Genomic DNA, 18,658 nt, shown 5'->3' on the forward strand with positions numbered 1-18,658 from the left:
ATCTAAGTTTCAGCCGATATGGTCCAAAGGGTTAAACATCGTGAGGAAACCTGCCTAGTGTCAGAGTATAATCTCCCACGTGTAGTACAGCATTGTGGAATAAGATCCAAGCCTCTCAAAGGGAGAGGCCTTGGGATATGTACAGGACGTTACTTTTTAAACCACACGTCACGTCAATTCAAGGTCGAAGCTTTTATTTTTCATTACACCTGCCATTGCAATAAACAATTTCCGGTACTCACTTTAGCTTTGGGGCTCTTGTAGAGCAGCAACAGACCAGGCTTCAAGACGCACCACAATTTCGTCCATGACTTCAGCGATCCACGAACCTGGAGAATTGCCAACTTTGAGGAACGTACAAGACTACTTTGGATATGGAACCGTATGGGGGATTCCACGTTTTAATTCCAAGAACCCTGCTGTAATGTTTATATTGCCTACAGTACTTGACTTTAGTACTTGAGAATGCTGTCATCTTCTTGGTGATAAAGGTTTGTGCAAGTCCATCTAGGTAGGTCCCACGCACTCATCTCATATTCAACCGCCATACAGCAATTCTCAGTATTATTGTATTGCTGTTTGAAGGGTGAATGAGCCAGTGTAACTATGGCGATGTAAGGAACGGTTAATATTTCCTACGGCGCCAATGTCTATTGATAGTGGTGACCACTTACCATCAGGTGGCCCATTCACCTGACCGCCAAACAATGTTATGAACAGAAAAAAATGCTGATTTTCAAGAGGAAGTTAAAACAAAGGTAAAGTACAGCCTATAAATGACCACTAAATTGTGGTGGTGGGCAGTGGTAACCACTTGTCATATGGCCCATTTGCACGTCCGCCAAACTAGGTTTGGAAAAAATAAATGTACAATAATAAAAAAAACCAAAGGAATCCATTCACATGGAATTAAAGTTAAAACCCAAAACCACTAGATAAGCAGTCGAATAGACCAGTGATTCAGTTCTCACCTTCAACCAATCAGAGAGCACAACGACCGATGGATCCTCTATGGAGTGCAGGAGGGCGGAGGCAGCTCTCTTCTTCTCCTTCCTGTAGTGCTGCCTTTGAGCCTTGTAACTCTCTTTACGCGAGAGCGCTGTGCTTGCCGTGCGCGATACTCCCCCCACAGCTGTTTCTGACGACTGAAAATTTCAATAACAATTAACAACTTAAACCTGCAATATTATTTTAAACATGAAGATAATCTATACTAATATTAAAAATGAGTCCAATTATGTATGTATAGTATATATATATCTCCGAAATTAATGATCATTTTCTTCTAAGGTAGAGAGCTACATTATCCCTGCGTGCTATGGGATCATTACACACTATAAAACAAAGCCGCTTCCCGCTGTCTGTCTGTACGTATGCTTAGATCTTTAAAATTACACAACGGATTTTGATGCGGTTTTTTTTTATTGATAGACTGATTCGAGAGGAAGGTTTATAGCACGTGCATTATATAGTTGAAAAACACTGATAATTTTAGAGGTCTAACTAACGTAAATAAACAGATTTCTTGCGCTTAAATTGCAAACGCTGGCTGAACCGTACGAGATAGATCAAAATAATGTACTACAGTATTGTACGTCTTAAAACGGTCTTCAAAAATGTTCGCGATGGTATACGTGTATCTCTTAGGGATAACCCGTGCGAAGCCGGGACGGGTCGCTAGTAAATTATATTTATATCATGTTATGATATTAAATTACACGACGGAGCAGGTCGCTACTCGCAAATATAACAAAAAAAAAATAATCACATGAATTATCTCAAAAACAAAAACCTACTTATCAAATACCTAACTTCTAATTTTCAAAAATAACGAATAATTACACAGACTCCCATCCCTTATTTAACCCCTTTAGTAATTAATAATTAAAATTTTTCAATGCCATTAAACGCACAAATCGGTATTCACTTGAAACTTTTATTAAAGACGTTATTATATTTAAATCTTGTAACAGACGGATCGACTTTCACATTAAAATATTAGTAAGAATTATGAAAGACCTAAATTATTATAGATAATAAAAAAAAAAAAATCGTTACAACACAATATAATGACATTTTTCAACATATTACTCAACGGGGATATAGCTCAGTGGTAGAGCATTCGACTGCAGATCGAGAGGTCCCCGGTTCAAACCCGGGTGTCCCCTAGGAAAATTTCTTTTATATATTTTTTTTGTTTATTTTTATTTATCATACATATTACATATACTTTTTATCTGTGATTATGTAAATTTATCACAAGCTTTTATTCAACTTGCAATGTTTGTTTAGATCAAATCTTGTAAGCTTAATATGCTTCCTGTCATGATACAGAGTTGAAATCTCTCTGTTGACCATTTTTTATGGTAGTCGTGATCAAAGTCAAAATCTTTATTCAATATAGAAGAGTTACACTTGCTTATTGACAGTCAAAAATGTACCACCGGTTCGGAAATTAACACCTCGGACCTGAGAAGAACCGGCCAAAGAAACTCAGCGGGATCTTTTTTTAATCGATTCATTTTTTAATTTATAATTATTAATTTTACAATTGAATATTTTAAAAGGTTTACTGGGATGTTGTTGTAAAAAAGGTATTCATAGCCCAACAAAAGAGTTACTAACCCTATGTAATCGGGGAACTGATTCCAAACCCAGGATTGGCTGAATGGAGTAACTCTTTAACAATCACCATAGGCTTTAAAATTTGTGCATAATATAGTTTGTTTCGATCAAATATTAAGTTGTATTGACACACATATACCAGACAACCGCTTGTGTTGAAATATTACACACATTTGGTGCTAGCTGGTTAAATTCAATACAAATTTTTCATTCAATATTACATAGGGCTTCGTGCAAGTCCTTCTGGGTAGGTACCACCCATTCATCATATTATATTCTACCATATAATATTAATTAATACTTTGTATTGTTGTGTTCCGGTGGTGGTGACCACTTACCACCAGCTGGCCCATTTCTCGTACATCTTTACTTTAAAAATATATATTTTTTACAGTCGAATGCATCAATACCTTATAGCGTATTATATTAAAAAAAAAAAAGCGCGCGATTGCCTGTCACAGCGGCTTGACTTTACTTTTTGGCGCGAAGTTTAAGTGCTTCGGACATACTATTTCTGAGTCATAGAAAATTTATAATTTTAGTTAGATTTTGTTATCAATTATTATTCATTTAAAGTAATTAATGTTATTGTTGATTGTAATTATAAAATCAGATAGTACTGAGTCTATTAAAAAAAAATACAGCTCTTGTCAAAAAGACATTAATAAATAAGGCATATTACACACTACAAGATTATATTAAAGATAAAAAGCGTGGACTTGGTATTTATTGACTGAGGCAGATATTAAAAAAAAATGTTTTTTAATATAATACATAAATATATACATATATATATATATATATATAATAATAAATACTCTGTAATTAAAATGGTGGAAAAAAGTAACTACTGAGTTTCTTTTCGGAATATTCGGAACATGACGTTTCAAAAGTGCTTTTATGAGCCTACTTGAATAAATAATATTTTGATTTGACTTCACAATTACGATATTCAGACATAAAAAAAAAACTATTTTTATTCATTAATAATATGGTCAACCTCGATAACCTTTTTTATAGCTATAGTGTAATTATCAGTACCTTATCTGAGGATGTTCCGTCTGGAGGGTGAGCCCTCCCGTCACCAGAGGCCGGAGTCGCTAGCGGGGCGCCTGGGGACCGCGGGGGCGGCGTGAGCGTCGGTTCTCCTGGAAAGTGACGTTTGAAGATGTTATATTCGAAAAACAAACAAAAATAACATCCTGTATATATCTCTGCTGGAATAAGCATACCCGACCAGATAACAAAAAACACAAGATAAAATAAAAAAAATAAAAACAGTACATAGATAATGAAGTATGTCACGCGTCACGAATATGTCTTGGTGAAACTCGGTTCTCTATTTCGCAAGATCTCCCATCGCCTCCGTGGCGCAATTGGTTAGCGCGTTCGGCTGTTAACCGAAAGGTTGGTGGTTCGAGCCCACCCGGGGGCGGCACACATTTTTGTAATTTTAAATAAAAAAAATTATATTAAAATTATTATAAATATTCTTTAGTTCATATTTACATAATTACGACGTCATAATCGATTTAAAACATATTAATTATAGATGTATTTTTTGACAATTGCGGAAGACAGACACTAACATCTAACATATATTTCAATGGCAGGAGGACCAAATTTAAACAAACCTACGATTGTATTCGTAAACAAATATAAAGAATAACATTAGAAGATTAATATTTAATGTGTAGTCCGGTGTATTAAACATATGGTTCAAAACAATCGCCCTTGAATTCGCCATCAGAGGCGCTAGTGTAGAATAAGATCTCTTGAAATATCAAACGTCAGCAGTCAGATTTTCCCATCACCTATACAAATTTAGCAAATTGTACACTCAAGATCCGAAAAACAACTTCCGTCGTTATGATTGACATTTATTACCATTACGGGGTGATTGCAATAAAACACAGTACAGTCCAAAAATGTCCGTATATATATATTTATATATTTTTCAGTAGATGGTGAGGCCACAGCGGTCTCTATAGAGACACCGGACGTTGGGAGCTCACTGACGGACTAAGAGTACGCGCGTCCTAAAGGCGTCCTGTGAGACCGAACCTCGACGTCGGAGGGGAAAACATATGACAGACACCCTTCGTACGCCTAACCTAACTAACAACAAAAATGGAAGCGCTCAGAACGTCCTTAGGACATTATTATATTGTAACTGTCAGACATTCAGACATCATCGCCTTCATACAATTTTTCAGTACAAACATTTTTGTACGGTTTAACACAAATCCGTCTCCAAATATGTCTCCGATAGGTCAGTTAAAGTACAAGGTACTTTTTTTGTTACGTCACGTCTTGCTTTTTTTTATAATTTTTTGACCGTAACATCTGAGCAATCACGAAATGATAACGAAACAAATCGATAGGTCAATCATTGATGATTCATATGTCTAGAAAGACTCAAAGCTGAGAACTCGTCGAAAAAATAATTGTCACCTGTTCGACCACCAACGCACACTACTAAAGTAGTATGACGTTCGGCGAGTGTCAATCATAGCTGTCACGCACACAAAGATAAAAAAGTTGACTCGTACGTTTTAGTTCTTTTGTACTGCGACACTATCTAGATAAATGTATAAATATTCGAAGAGGTATTGGTTTATCATTAATATCGTCAATTATTCTCAGATTCAAGAGAGCAAACAATATTTTCACTCGAGCGTGATAATTATTTATTTGATTATCAAATTTAAAATAAAATCATGACTTTGCAACAGAGAATACGTTTTCAATGACAGCGATATTTCACACGCTAGTGGCGCCAACTATTGCCACCACAAACGCTGGCCCTCATCAGTCTTCAAAGACAAAACCGACTTTCTTTTTTATTGGAACGAAGTTCTTTTACGCAGCTCACAGTAGAGTGAACTGTCAGAAATATTACACTATGTAAATTTATTTTTTGTTATTTTATTCATACACAAAGATTTTTTTATGTAAAAAATATTTATTGATTCTTTTATCAAATGTTGTTGGTTTATTTCATTGTCCTTTATTTAATACATAATATACAGCAAAAGCAACTTCGTTCCAACCGGATCCCACGAGTCCTCTCGTTTTTGGTCGCTATGATGAACTTCAGTGTTATTAATAAAAAATCGAAAAAATGCATGCTTAAAAAAAAGTAGTAATAATTATATTTGGCTCGAATTTCCAAGTGTTTTTTATTCAGACAAGCACCGCTTTGATTAGCTGTGCTTGATTTATGCTTATAATTCATGGAAACCTGCAACATGTCCGTTCCTCTAATTCGCATTATAAGTGATTAAATAAACTCCAAGCCTACTCCTCAAATAGGATAGGCGTTATCCCACCAGTGGGACGCCACAGGTTGTTTACTATGTACAAAGTACAAATTAAATTATTTGTTAATTTATTTACTAACCGTAAGTAGGGGGCGTCGACGGGGCTGTTGCTGATAATACCACGCTCAGGGGTTGATGTTGTTTCTGAAATTACATAAAAAATACGATCACATACACGATCTCAACACAGTTTAAACAAAGTATATTCCCGTAAATACGTAATGAATCTTAATGCAGTTTTCATCAATAAACAAAGACATTCAAAAGAGGAAGGTTTATATGTATAATACATACATATTATAGAGGAGAATTTGAACTTTCCCAGCCGAAAAAAAAGGATTTTTTCTTTTTATGTTTCTTCATAAATCTAAACTTGGTTTATAGGCCCCTATTGTACCCGTGTAAAGCCGAAACGGGTAGCCAGTACAAATATATATTCACAATTATGTACTTCCCATTTCGAACATATTGTACAAGACAAGACAATACGAGACGAATAGCATAGTCTAAGCCAATGTCAGGAATAATGATAAACAAATTTGACCTTGAATCGACGTCACATCACTGATCATAATAATCTATGCCGTCATTGTAGATTCGTGAATGACGTTTAGAAACGTCATCGAAGCTGTTATCTGAACATCAAAAGTAAAATTGAAATGTACAAGAGTTAAGTGTTATAATGTTGTATTATAAATAGAGATATATCAATCGAGAATCTGTTTGTAGTTTAGAATATACCAGAAGTTTTAGCAAAACGCATTAAATATTAAATCAAACGATTGTTTATCTTTACTTATCCTGCCATTGGTATGTAAAAAATTGTAATAATGTCAGTTTGACTTAATTTTGACAGCAGCGGCCATTTTGAAAGACGTTACAACTGCGTAGGAGCTATAATACAACAGACTCTCCCTCTTTATTTCTTGTAGTGCGAACGCAACGCAGAAAAAAAAATGCTTAACAAATTTAACTTTGCCAATGCATAAATTCAAATACTTTGTTAAAAGAAAAATAAAGGATATTACTTAACACAAAATTATACAGATAATAAAAAATCGTCGAGCTGGTACTTGTTGACTATCAAACAGGATATATTAATGTCAAATTAATTGTATTTGATCGACATGATATTGTATCTCAAATGTTGTAAAAGCGTAACAACTGAGTTTCCCGGTACTTCTCAGTAGAATATACATACATTCCGAACCGGGGGAAGTTTTAAATTTTGTACCTGTAAAATGGCGATTCAAATGTGCTTGTAAAAAAAGCCTACTCGAATAAAGTAAGCATTTTAATTTCGAATTCTAAGATATACAATGCTTGGTATAACCCAGTCATTATATATTCTATCGTCAAAGAGCAATACTTAAGTTTGCGTGAACCGGTTTAACAGACACAGGGGATATAACATATTAGTTACCAAGCTTTATATATTTAGGGCAGTTGCGGCCATTTAATTTTAATAACCTACCTACTCATTTTAAACAAAAAAAAAAAAAAAAAAGTTACCTTGTAATAATTCGGCGTTGACGTCTGGAAATGGTAGTCGGGCGCCTTCAACGCGGGGGAGGATGGGGTAGCGGTAGGGGTTGCGGTAGGGGTAGCCTCGATGGCTGGGGATGAACTCATAGTGGATATATTATCCGATCATTTTACAAAAAAAAACGTTACGGCGACGAAATACGAACAGGCAATTAGCAAATCACTAGAATAATAAAAGTTTTAATATTATATGGAATTAGTGCAATGTGAAATATTAATAATAATATTATATATACATATATTTATTTATTTATTATAATTTAATATAATTATCTATTATTTAAATAGTGTTTTTTTTTTATTTTTATACTAAAGCGAGATAAAACAGTTAAAATATTGCTTCTATGTTTATTATCACCGTTAAAGACACTGTAAATTTTTAAGATTTCTTTTTTTTTTTAATGGAATGGTATTCTTGGAATTTGGGATTTTATACGAAATATAATTTTATTATACTATGACTGGCAGTGTATTTTAATGTTATATATTAATAATGGAATGCTAATTAAAGGTATAGGTATTAGGAATGAAGGGGTCACCTGGAAAAAATTAACAATCAATTAAAACATATCATTACAAACACAAAGTCGCTTACCGCTGTCTGTCCCTATGTATGGTTAGATCTTTATAATTACGCAACGGATTTTGATGCGGTTTTTATTAATAGATAGATCGATTCAAGAGGAAGGTTTACATGTATAATACATGCACAATGTAGTAGAGAAACACTGATAATTTTAGAGGTTTCTAAAGTGATGTCGTAAATAAGCAAATTTTTTGCGCTTATATTACAAACGCTGGCTGAACCCTAAGAGATAGATCAAAATAATGTACTCCAATATTGTACACCTTAAAAAGATCTTAGGGATAGCCCACAACAAGCATTTTTTATTCTTTACTTATTACGAGAAATAATGACTTATTTTCGAAGCGATTTTAAGCAATACAGTATCAATCCTTATCCAAATAAGTACCTTAAATACATTGTGCATTTAATATTAAATTATTATTATATTGGTTTTATTAATTATTATTTATTATATAATAGTTTAAAAAATGTATTGTTTTTCTTATTTTTAATTATTATGCTTATGTTTAATTCATATTTTCACTAATTACATTGTGTAATATGATAATGCACGGTGAGACTACCTGTACGTAGTAGAACTTTTGCCTTGATAATTTTTAAATGTAATTTTTTATTTTAGATGTGATATTGTATCTACTGTTGGTTGTCCTAATAAAAATAAAATAAAAATAAAATATAGATCAATATGGCCCTTTACAGCGTGTAATTTAAATGAATATTTTCGAAGATATCACAGATTTAAAACGCAGGGACATAGTTTGTATTGTCTAACGACTGAAAAACTGTGAACGTTGTAAGACATTCTGTAGTATATTTAGTATCAGCATTGCATCCCGTCTGTACGCTTGGATCTTTTAAACTACGCAACGGATTTTAATGCAGTTTTCATCAATAATCAGAGCGATTCAAGAGGAACGTTTATATGTTTATTACGTATTATAGTCGAGAAAGGGCGAAGATTTTTCTTTTGTACGCGGCTTACGATAGAGTGACCTGGCTGAAATGGTCACGTAAGGTAAATACTTCATGACCCCTCGACACGACCTTTCCCTCGTTTACGATTTGAATAAACATGATTTAAAGTTATTAGATTTTTAATTACAATTCTTTTTCTTGTCGTTTAACTATTTTCAAAGGTTGTTAATTTATTTCATTGTGTATTTTTTACGTTACATTACATTAGCAGCCTATATATTTCCCACTGCTGGGCTAAGTTTGGAGCATATTCCACCACGCTGCTCCAATGCGGGTTGGTGGAATACACATGTGACAGAATTTCGTTGAAATTAGACACACGCAGGTTCCCTCACGATGTTTTCCATCACCGCCGAGCGCGAGATGAATTATAAACACAAATGAAGCACATGAAAATTCAGTGGTGCTTGCCTGGATTTGAACCCGAAATCATCGGTTAAGCTACGCGTTCCAACCACTGGGCCATCTCGGCTCATTGTGTATGCTTATATATAGTTATATATACATAAATGAAATTTATGTGTTTTCACAAGAAACAATTTTCATTTCCAAATGGTCACATGGCCGAGCCGAGCGGAGCTTTGTCGCCTAGGTTACTTCCTAAAAGGTAAATCAAAAAGCATACATTATTATATAAATATATATAATATAGAGTTTACGTTTTGGGTATGTAATGAAGTACTCGTTCATTTATATAACGAACTTCTAACACAACGGATATAACTAAGTAACCGAGATTTTTGACGCATTGACATAAGGAATCATTAATATTTTCTCACAGAGTCATCTATGGGCTGTGGTGAACACTTACCATCAGACTAATAACATCCGCCTACCAAAAAAACTATTCTACCGCCATACAGCAGTACCCAGTATTGTTGTGTTCCGGTTTGAAGGGTGAGTGAGCCAGTGTAACTACAGGCACAAGGGACGTAACATCTTAGGTGTCAAGGTCGGTGGCGGTGATTTACGGAATGGTAAATATTTCTTACAGCGCCATTGTCTATGGGTGGTGACCACTTACCATCAGGTCGCCCATTTGCTCGTCTGCCTACTGATAAAATTAAAAAAAAAAAACCTATATCATGAGATTTCAAATAATACTAGTTATGCTAATAAACTCTTCGCAAACCAGGCTAACTATGAACACATTGTATCATCTAATGTTTTCGGCCCAAAAATTCTCGTATCAATCAACACTTATTGGTCTCAAGGTAATCTTATCTCTTATCAGACTGTTAACGATGTCAGTTTTGATAAATTCCAACTGTATTAAATATCTGAATTCAAAGTAACTAAGTTAGTTAACTGGCACAATCACCTTACGCAGGATCACATCTACCATATGGCTTTTTGGGCTTCAGCCCAGGGCCCCGTGGACTCAAGGGGGCCTCAGCTAAGCCAAGTCAAAGTAAAAAATAGACGACAATGCGAAAGATTCCGTAACTTTATTAAATTAAACAGATCGTATGGTTTGCTGCAAGTCCTGCAATTAATCAAACCCATTCAATTAATTTAATTCAAGTCTACGTTCAGATATGTCTTAGGTGGGCCCCTGAGTAGTGTTAGCCGAGGGCCCCCTAAACTTACGGTCCGGCCCTGATCTTACGGTTAAAGCAATCACCTTCGATGTCATCGATAAAAGGAATAACCAGACTACTGTTATGGATCGCCATTTTTAGACTGTAATGCAGAATCTTCTAAGTTGAGATTTACAGGCCTTTTTTTTACTTTCTCTTGAAGACTAGTCTTGTTTTGGTTCATAACATTGGTTAGATAGGCAAATGGGCCATCCAATGCTAAGTCACCGCTGCCTATGGACTTTGCAACCATTCCTCACATCGCCAATACGCCAACCTTGGTAACTATTGTGTCATATCTCTTGTGCCTGTAGTTACACTGGCATCGCATTGCAAAAAAAACCTAATTATTTCCGCTACGAATGCATCATCTTAGACCTCTTAGTTGCCAACTCATTGACAGTCAATGGAATATTTATAGATTATATATTTTGTTATCGCGCCCAAGGTCAAGGTTGATGTTGAAAAATAAGAGTTTTCCATCGTAATTTTTTCACTAGCAACCAATAGTCTCGACGTGGGCAACAGAAATGTCTTACAGAGGGTCTAGCCAATCTCACTTCCTCCCCTAAAAACATTTTTAAAAGATCTTCTGAAGCAGCTTATTCCCAATGTTCGAAGACTCGATCATCGTTGAGACAAAACCAACGAGCAGCTGAGTTCAGGATTAAAACGGGCCTGTCCATAACTCAGAAATTACGTAATTTCTTTAATAGACAACAATATAAATAATAGTTCCGTGTGATTGTGAGCTCTTATCCGGGTCCCAGTATGGCCAAGAATATCTTTCATGTTACACTGAAGAACATTAATAGTATATTTCTTCAAACCTATTTGAATAGTGTACAAAGTACATATACCAAGGGATTCGCTAGTAGCTCTGCTATATTATGCTCTTATGGAATTAACTCTCTACGTACACTCTCTACTCAACTACTTATAAGTAATTAAATTTTCACGAATCCTTAACGAATACGACAGATTTTATTCAAGATTTCGACCAATGAATTTACGTCAATTCAAGGTCAAACTTGTTTATCGGTTTACTCCTAATCTAGTTGAGACCACTCTGATTTTGATTATCAGAATTTGAAATTCGAAAAACAGTTTAATTCCAAGCAGAACGCTCATAATATCTTGAACTCACTGTATGCCTCATTCAATACAAACTGATAACAACTTCGTATCTGATAAGAAATATGGTCAAATTATTATTAATAATTTTACTCAATTCGTTCTTTACTTTCCGAAACTTGGTGAAAACTTTGGCAAGTCTCTCTTGTCAATTCTCTACGGACATACTCAAAATAATTTTCATTGCGCCCACGGCTAGAGTCTGAGCCTTGACCGATGACGAGGTCAAGATAATCTGGTAATAACACCAGATCAACACCATTCTCAGATCCAAGTATAAAATCTAAGCAATTCGAAACCCAAATCGTACGCTCGTTCACTTTTAATTAGAAACAATAATTGAACGAACGAATGAATGATGAGTTGTGAAGTGTACCAGTTTTCATGTTTGATCACTAACGGGTAATACTCGTGCCTTAATTGTACTTAAACGATGTTCCGGGTCAAAGTTGTACTTATATCGATAACAGTTATATGACCCAAATGTACATTAAACATTACATTTTTGGAACGAAGTTCTTTTACTCGGCTTACAGTTGACTGAACTGGATTTCGTCACGTAAGGAAAAAGAGTTACGCCTCCAGACGATATTTACCTCTCTTTCTCTTTGCCTCTGTCTCTCTCTATTGTAAACTGTTCTATATTTTTTTCATTGACATTTAATTATTGTCAAACGATGTTCATTTATTTCATTGAGTCTGTTATTCAATACATAATATACAACGAAAGCGAATTCGTCCCGCACGGAAGGATTACCCACGACACCTCTGTTTTTTTTTTTAAATATATAGTTATAATTTAATAACAAGAAAAAGGTGTTAATATTCAACGACTGTGATTGTTTTTAATAAGAGCCTCCAAATGTTCCACGACTGGGCTTAAGCCTCTTCTCCTTAGAGATGGGTCGGAGCATGATCCACAACGTTGCTTCAACGCGAGTTAAAACTCGGAATCAAAGAGTTTATATTCACGGCTTCTAACGACGGTGACATGTGGTCCATGTGATCCACGTGCCAGTCTATTTGGAGTCCGCACAGCATGTCTTTTCATTCATTCTTTCATTCATTATATCCCTGCTCACACACTCCATTAATGTCTTCTTAGGTTCCTCTTCTCCTCCCCCCTCTACGGTCATGCCCATTCTTTTATTATAAACTAGCTGTGACAACCAACCTCCGATTTAACCCCAATAGGGTGTTGATTTCTAAAGATTATTTGTACACCATCTATAGAGCATACATTTTAAATTTCAAGTCTTCTTCTTCGAAACCCCCGTCTTGCCGCCTTAGGGGTGGAATTTCGTAAAATCCTAGCAGATGTCTACACCCTATAAAGAACCTACCTGCCAAATTTCAAATTTGTACGTGTTACAGTTTCTGAAATTTCGTGATTAAACAGTGTGTGGTATTTCGCTTTTAAATATACAGATTAAATAATTCATAACCGCCAACGTCACAAAACCGAGCGTTCCTGGACGGAGACATTATACTTCGTTAACTGATAAATGACCAACATATAACAAAAAAAACTGTATATACATTATTTTTATATATGTCTGATAAGCTGTTTGATAACATCCAACATATGATATTGTATCCAATATATTTGTTTTGTTTATCACTAACTACCCGTCCAGACTTCGCACGGGTTCAAACAATCATATTTTTACATATATTTAAATTTTTATTTATTTATATCGTAATACTACAGGTTTACGCGACGCACGTAAAACTCGCAGTCGGCTTGATTTATCTGACATCTTCATTTGTTCTCATATTTTAGACAATACACAAAAAAGTTTACCACGAACGATCCAAAAATTCGTGTCTTATTCCAAATACTTCGTGGTAGGCCTTTTTGCAAGCCCGTCTGGGTACCACCGACTCATCAGATTTTCTACCGCCAAACAGCAGTACTCAGTACTTTTGTGTTCCGATTTGAAGGGTGATGGAGCCAGTGTAACTACAGGCACAAGGGTCATAACATCTTGGTTCCCAAGGTTGGTGGCGCATTGGTGATGTAAGGAATGGTTACCACTTCTTACAGCGCCATTATCTATGGGAGGTGGTGACCACTTACCACCAGGTGTCCCATATGCTTGTCCACGCACAGATATCGTAAAAAAAAATGTTTTGTCCCATTTGCTGTTGAAACTTGGACCTTGGAGTTGTACCGCAAATATTCATTAAAAGTATATCACCTCGCCTTATTGCCTCCACATAAGAGAACATAGGATACCTAACACCTGATCAGCCGTCCCCACCTACACAAGCGGACAGAACCGCGGCAACTAGTTCGTTATACTTTAACTTCTATTTATTATTGTTAAAAGTTTTTTTTAACGTCTCATTCTCGTATTTCCTGTACTTTAGTGTTTTAATAAACAAAGTATTATTCTAATCTAATATACCGATATTTTAATAATTAGCGATAATCTTAAGGAGTCTTCACACGAGACCCACCTAGCCGTACGCGTATTACATCCCAGCGACCCGACCCGGCTTGGGAATTTTCTTTAATAATGAAAAGGATACTGTATAAATTAGGATTGTTATGGAGCTCCGTAACCGAAACTATCGGATATCCGAAATAAATCAATCCGAAACCGTAACCGATAATAATTTCAAATAATTAAGTATTTTAATTTTGTTTATGCAGTATTACAAGTGAGGCTACACGACCATTGCGGCGTCGCAACGCTCGACGTGTAGTCATGTCAGTCTTAAAACGGCAATGGAGTTACATCAACGTGTTTTTTTCTTTATTTTTATTAAATTGTGGTACCGTCTCCTTACCCGATAATTAACGCCTACTCGAAGATGACCGACAATTACGATGATGCTGAAAAGGCTTTAAATATTAACTAGTGTTAACTGTTTTACATTGCACCCTTGCTTCGTTTCTTGGTCTTACAGCGTTTTGAGCTACGATTACATCACACCACACCTTGGTGCATATAATGGTTCAACCGACATTTTATAACTCACCCACTACTGGGCTAAAGCTGGGTAAAAGTGTTGGTATATGTGGACAGATTCTCATGCGCTTTATGCAGGTTTCCTCAGGATGTTTCGTCTGCTGATAACGAAATTATATTCATTTACAAAAAAGGAGACATTAGAACTATTTACAATCTGAGAGCTCGGCCGTATCACAATAACAATATTGGGCTTTGTGCAAGTCTGAATGGGTACCACTCATTCATCATTCCACCGTCAAACAAGTCTGTATTGTTGTGTTCCAGTTTGAAGGGCGAGTTGTGTAACTACAGGTAAAAGGGATTTAATAACTCAATCCCCAAGGTTGGTGACGCATTGGAGATTATGGTATGATTAAAACCGGCGCTGATGTCCAAACGCGTTGGTAGCCACTTACCATCAGTTGGCCCATTTGCCCGATGGCCTATCAACTACATAAACAAAATGAATATATTTACGGAAACAATGACAAAAGCTGTGTAAACACAAGTAATAAATAAAAACTGGTAATAACTGGTTACCGTCTCAACAAAGACAACGTTCCTTGCGCGAGGAATTCGCTTCTATAAAAAAAATTCTCAAACAATTTTACCTATGCGTATTAATAAACTTCAATCATATTTTGAGAAAACTTTGACTAATAAGGCGCATTACTTGATAAAGAATTGAGGAGACGATAAAGAATTATGGATTTAGGATTCGTTGACTTCCATGTGAGATGAGGAATCATTGGATTATTGTTTATATTATCAATGTAATTCTCTCTCTCTCTCCCGTGCATTTATTATTCCCATCTGATGGTGGGGTCTGCCTTCCTAGTCTTTAGCTTCCACTTCGATCTATTTGACGTATCGTTTTCGGTAACATTGCAGGAACTAAGATCTTTGCTGACCACATCTGTCCATCTGGTTTTAGGTCGCCCTCTGGGTCTTGATCCTGTAACGTTTAGACTGGTCACTAAATTTCCTATGTACTCTGGCGATCTTCTTCTGATGTGCCCAAACCAGCGCAGTCTGCTTTCTTGGAGCTTGTCGGCGATGTCACGTACTCCCAGGCTACCGCGAACTTAATCGTTGCGAATTTTGTCACGTCTGGTCACACCGCACATCCACCTAAACATCTTCATTTCAGCCACTTGCAAGCACTGGACATGGCGATGACTCAAGGTAATATTATCAATGTAACTGATTGTCAGAAAAGAGTACTAACTGAGTTTCTTGGCGGTTCTTCTGGGTACAATATACATTCCGAACCAGTGCCAAGGTTAGGGGCGTGCGTGATGGAACGAGAAGTCTGGATTATCCTGCCTCCTGTGCTGTATACCCTCAACACTGTGATCTGCACTCATCGTTAGAGTCGATCCTCGATCTTACTTTACGAAAATAGAACCGGCCGGGCCCATAGAGCCCTGTCTGACACCAGTCGAATATAAATGGGTCAAATGCATGTCCGGTCCGGGATACCGGTTACGCCGGCCCTGTTCCGAGCCAGTGATGCAAGAGTGCTCGCATGAGTCTACTAGAATAAATTATATTTTTATTTTTCTTGGATATTTGTATAAATACACCGAAACGTCAACGTCACTCCGACCTGCGTCGCCGCGTTTTGTGTGTAGACCTCAACACAATGTTTTACGCATAGAAACCTTCGTCACAATGTGTGAGAATTAAAAATAAAAAAAAAAACTCCCATGCTTCGATAATATATTCAAAATTAAATTCGTATACATATAATTATATTTTAATTAGCGTATATAAAAACTATATAAATTTATTTTGCGACGACCACCGTGGCCGAATAGTGTGTACACCGGTTTTCATGGGTACGCCACTCCGAGGTCCCGGGTTCGATTCCCGGTCGAGTTGATGTAGAAAAAGTTCATTAGTATTCTATTTTGTCTTGGGTCTGGGTGTTTGTGGTGCCGTCTTTACTTTTGATTTTCCATAGCACAAGTGCTTTAGCTACTTACATTTGGATCAGAGTAAAGTATGTGATGTTGTCCAATATTTATTTATTATTTATTTTGAATTTGTATGTTTGTCTTTAAATATAAACGATTTACGTATCACTAGCTGTCGCCCTAGGCTTTGTTCACGTTGTTGTCATGTGTTAGGCAAAAAAAGTCCTTCCTTGGAGTTCAAGTTTGCGTACCAAAATTTCGTCAAATTCGGTTCATTGTTTTGGTAGAGGAAGAGCGACAGACGGACAGACAGAGTTACTTTCACATTTATAATATTAAGTATAGACGTATAGATTATTCCAACGACAAGGACAAAAGCCAAATAAACAACTTTGGCCTTGTTATGACGCGACATCATTGGTCGAGAGCTTGAATAATCTATGATTATCATTATGGAATATGCGAAAAAAACTGCCGTTTTGAACGTCGACAGAACTGCTATCGAAATTTCGGAAGCAAATATAAAGTATTGTTTTATAAATACCTATCTGGGCACAATAAGTGTCTACATACAACTATTAAATTGAATTATAAATATAAAAAAAAAAGTTTACTTGGTGGTAGGGCTCTGTGCAAGCCCGTCTGGGTAGGTACCACCCACTCATCAGAAATTCTACCGCCAAACAGCAGTACTCAGTATTGATGTGTTCCGGTTTGAAGGGTGAGTGAGCCAGTGTAACTACAGGCACAGGGGACGTAACATCTTAGCTCCAAAGGTTGGTGGCGGATCGGCGATGTAGGGATTGGTTAATATTTCTCACAGCACCATTGTCTATGGGCGGTGGTGACCAGTTACCATCAGATGGCCCATATGCTCGTCAGCCAATCTACGCCATAAAACATTTTATATAACGCTCCAGATTATTTCGATCAAACTTCAACCGAACCTCAAATGTATCGTTTTGTTAGTGGAACAGGAAAACGGCTGAACGGCAACGATTTCGTTTCGATTCGATTGCGATAGACGGACAATATATTAGTAGAATTACCCAGTATTTTTTTTTCAGTCCACGGCAACCAGAAGAATTGATTGAATACGAAGACGACTTCATAATAACTTCGTTCAAGAACATACCGCCGCGAGGTCCGCCCGAAGCGAGGATACGGGAACTGGCTCCGAGGACCGATAGCGTAAAAAAAAAAAAACAAGTCTACCTTTCGTCCGACTAGAAAAGTTAAAAATCTCAACTTTTCTCCACAATTATACGCATGTATTGTACATATAAACCTTCCTCTTGAATCGCTCGTATTGCTTAAATTAAAACATCTGTGCGTATCGACATCGGGACGCGACTTTGTTATATACTATGTTGAGTATATATATATACATATATATATATTAATCAAGAACCGTTAGTAGTTCACAATATATCTGATATATTAGCAATTTACACAAAACAAAGATAAATCGAAGACGGGACGGAGAGCTAGTACATCTTAAGTTTATATTAATATACTTACAAATAATTAATATATGTTAACTACAATATGTAAATAACAGTAACTACTGAGTTTCCTGACTGTTCATCTCGACCGAAATCGCTTTAAATAATTCTATATTAATATCATTACACAGTATAAAACAAAGTCGCTTAACGCGGTCTGTCCCTGTGTATGCTTAGATCTTTAAAATTACACAACGGATTTTGATGCGGTTTTTATTAATAGATAGATCGATTCAAGAGGAAGGTTTATATGTATAATACATGCACAATGTAGTAGAGAAACGCTGATAACTTTAGAGGTTTCTAAAGTGATGTCGTAAATAAGCACATTTTTTGCGCTTAAATTGCAAACGCTGGCTGAACCCTACGAGATAGATCAAAATAATGTACTACAGTATTACTTAAAAATGTCTTCAAAAAAGTCCGGGATGGTATATGTCTATCTCTTAGGGATATCCCACAATAAACATTTTTTAGCCTTGACTTATTACGAAAAATAATGG

At 36.0% G+C, this 18,658-nt stretch overlaps 1 protein-coding gene and 2 non-coding genes across 3 annotated transcripts in view; 2 read left to right on the plus strand and 1 right to left on the minus strand.

Moving 5' to 3' along the window:
- Orp8 (Oxysterol-binding protein-related protein 8) overlaps nucleotides 1-7,628 on the minus strand; it is a 42,023-nt gene extending 34,395 nt beyond the window's left edge. Inside the window, exons 1-5 of the mRNA XM_026629421.2 lie at nucleotides 7,461-7,628; nucleotides 6,029-6,092; nucleotides 3,667-3,773; nucleotides 972-1,145; nucleotides 243-329 (exon numbers count right to left, since the gene is read on the minus strand). Of these exons, the coding sequence (XP_026485206.1) occupies nucleotides 243-329; nucleotides 972-1,145; nucleotides 3,667-3,773; nucleotides 6,029-6,092; nucleotides 7,461-7,580 (552 nt within the window). The 5' untranslated portion in view covers nucleotides 7,581-7,628. The remainder of the gene's footprint in view (nucleotides 1-242; nucleotides 330-971; nucleotides 1,146-3,666; nucleotides 3,774-6,028; nucleotides 6,093-7,460) is intronic.
- On the plus strand, nucleotides 2,097-2,168 carry Trnac-gca (transfer RNA cysteine (anticodon GCA)). The gene has a single exon. It is a non-coding gene; the product is annotated as a tRNA-Cys (tRNA).
- Trnan-guu (transfer RNA asparagine (anticodon GUU)) lies at nucleotides 3,987-4,060 on the plus strand. The gene has a single exon. It is a non-coding gene; the product is annotated as a tRNA-Asn (tRNA).
- Nucleotides 7,629-18,658: the final 11,030 nt, after the last annotated feature.

Source organism: Vanessa tameamea, chromosome 31 (assembly GCF_037043105.1).
Source record: "Vanessa tameamea isolate UH-Manoa-2023 chromosome 31, ilVanTame1 primary haplotype, whole genome shotgun sequence".
Taxonomy (NCBI): domain Eukaryota; kingdom Metazoa; phylum Arthropoda; class Insecta; order Lepidoptera; family Nymphalidae; genus Vanessa; species Vanessa tameamea.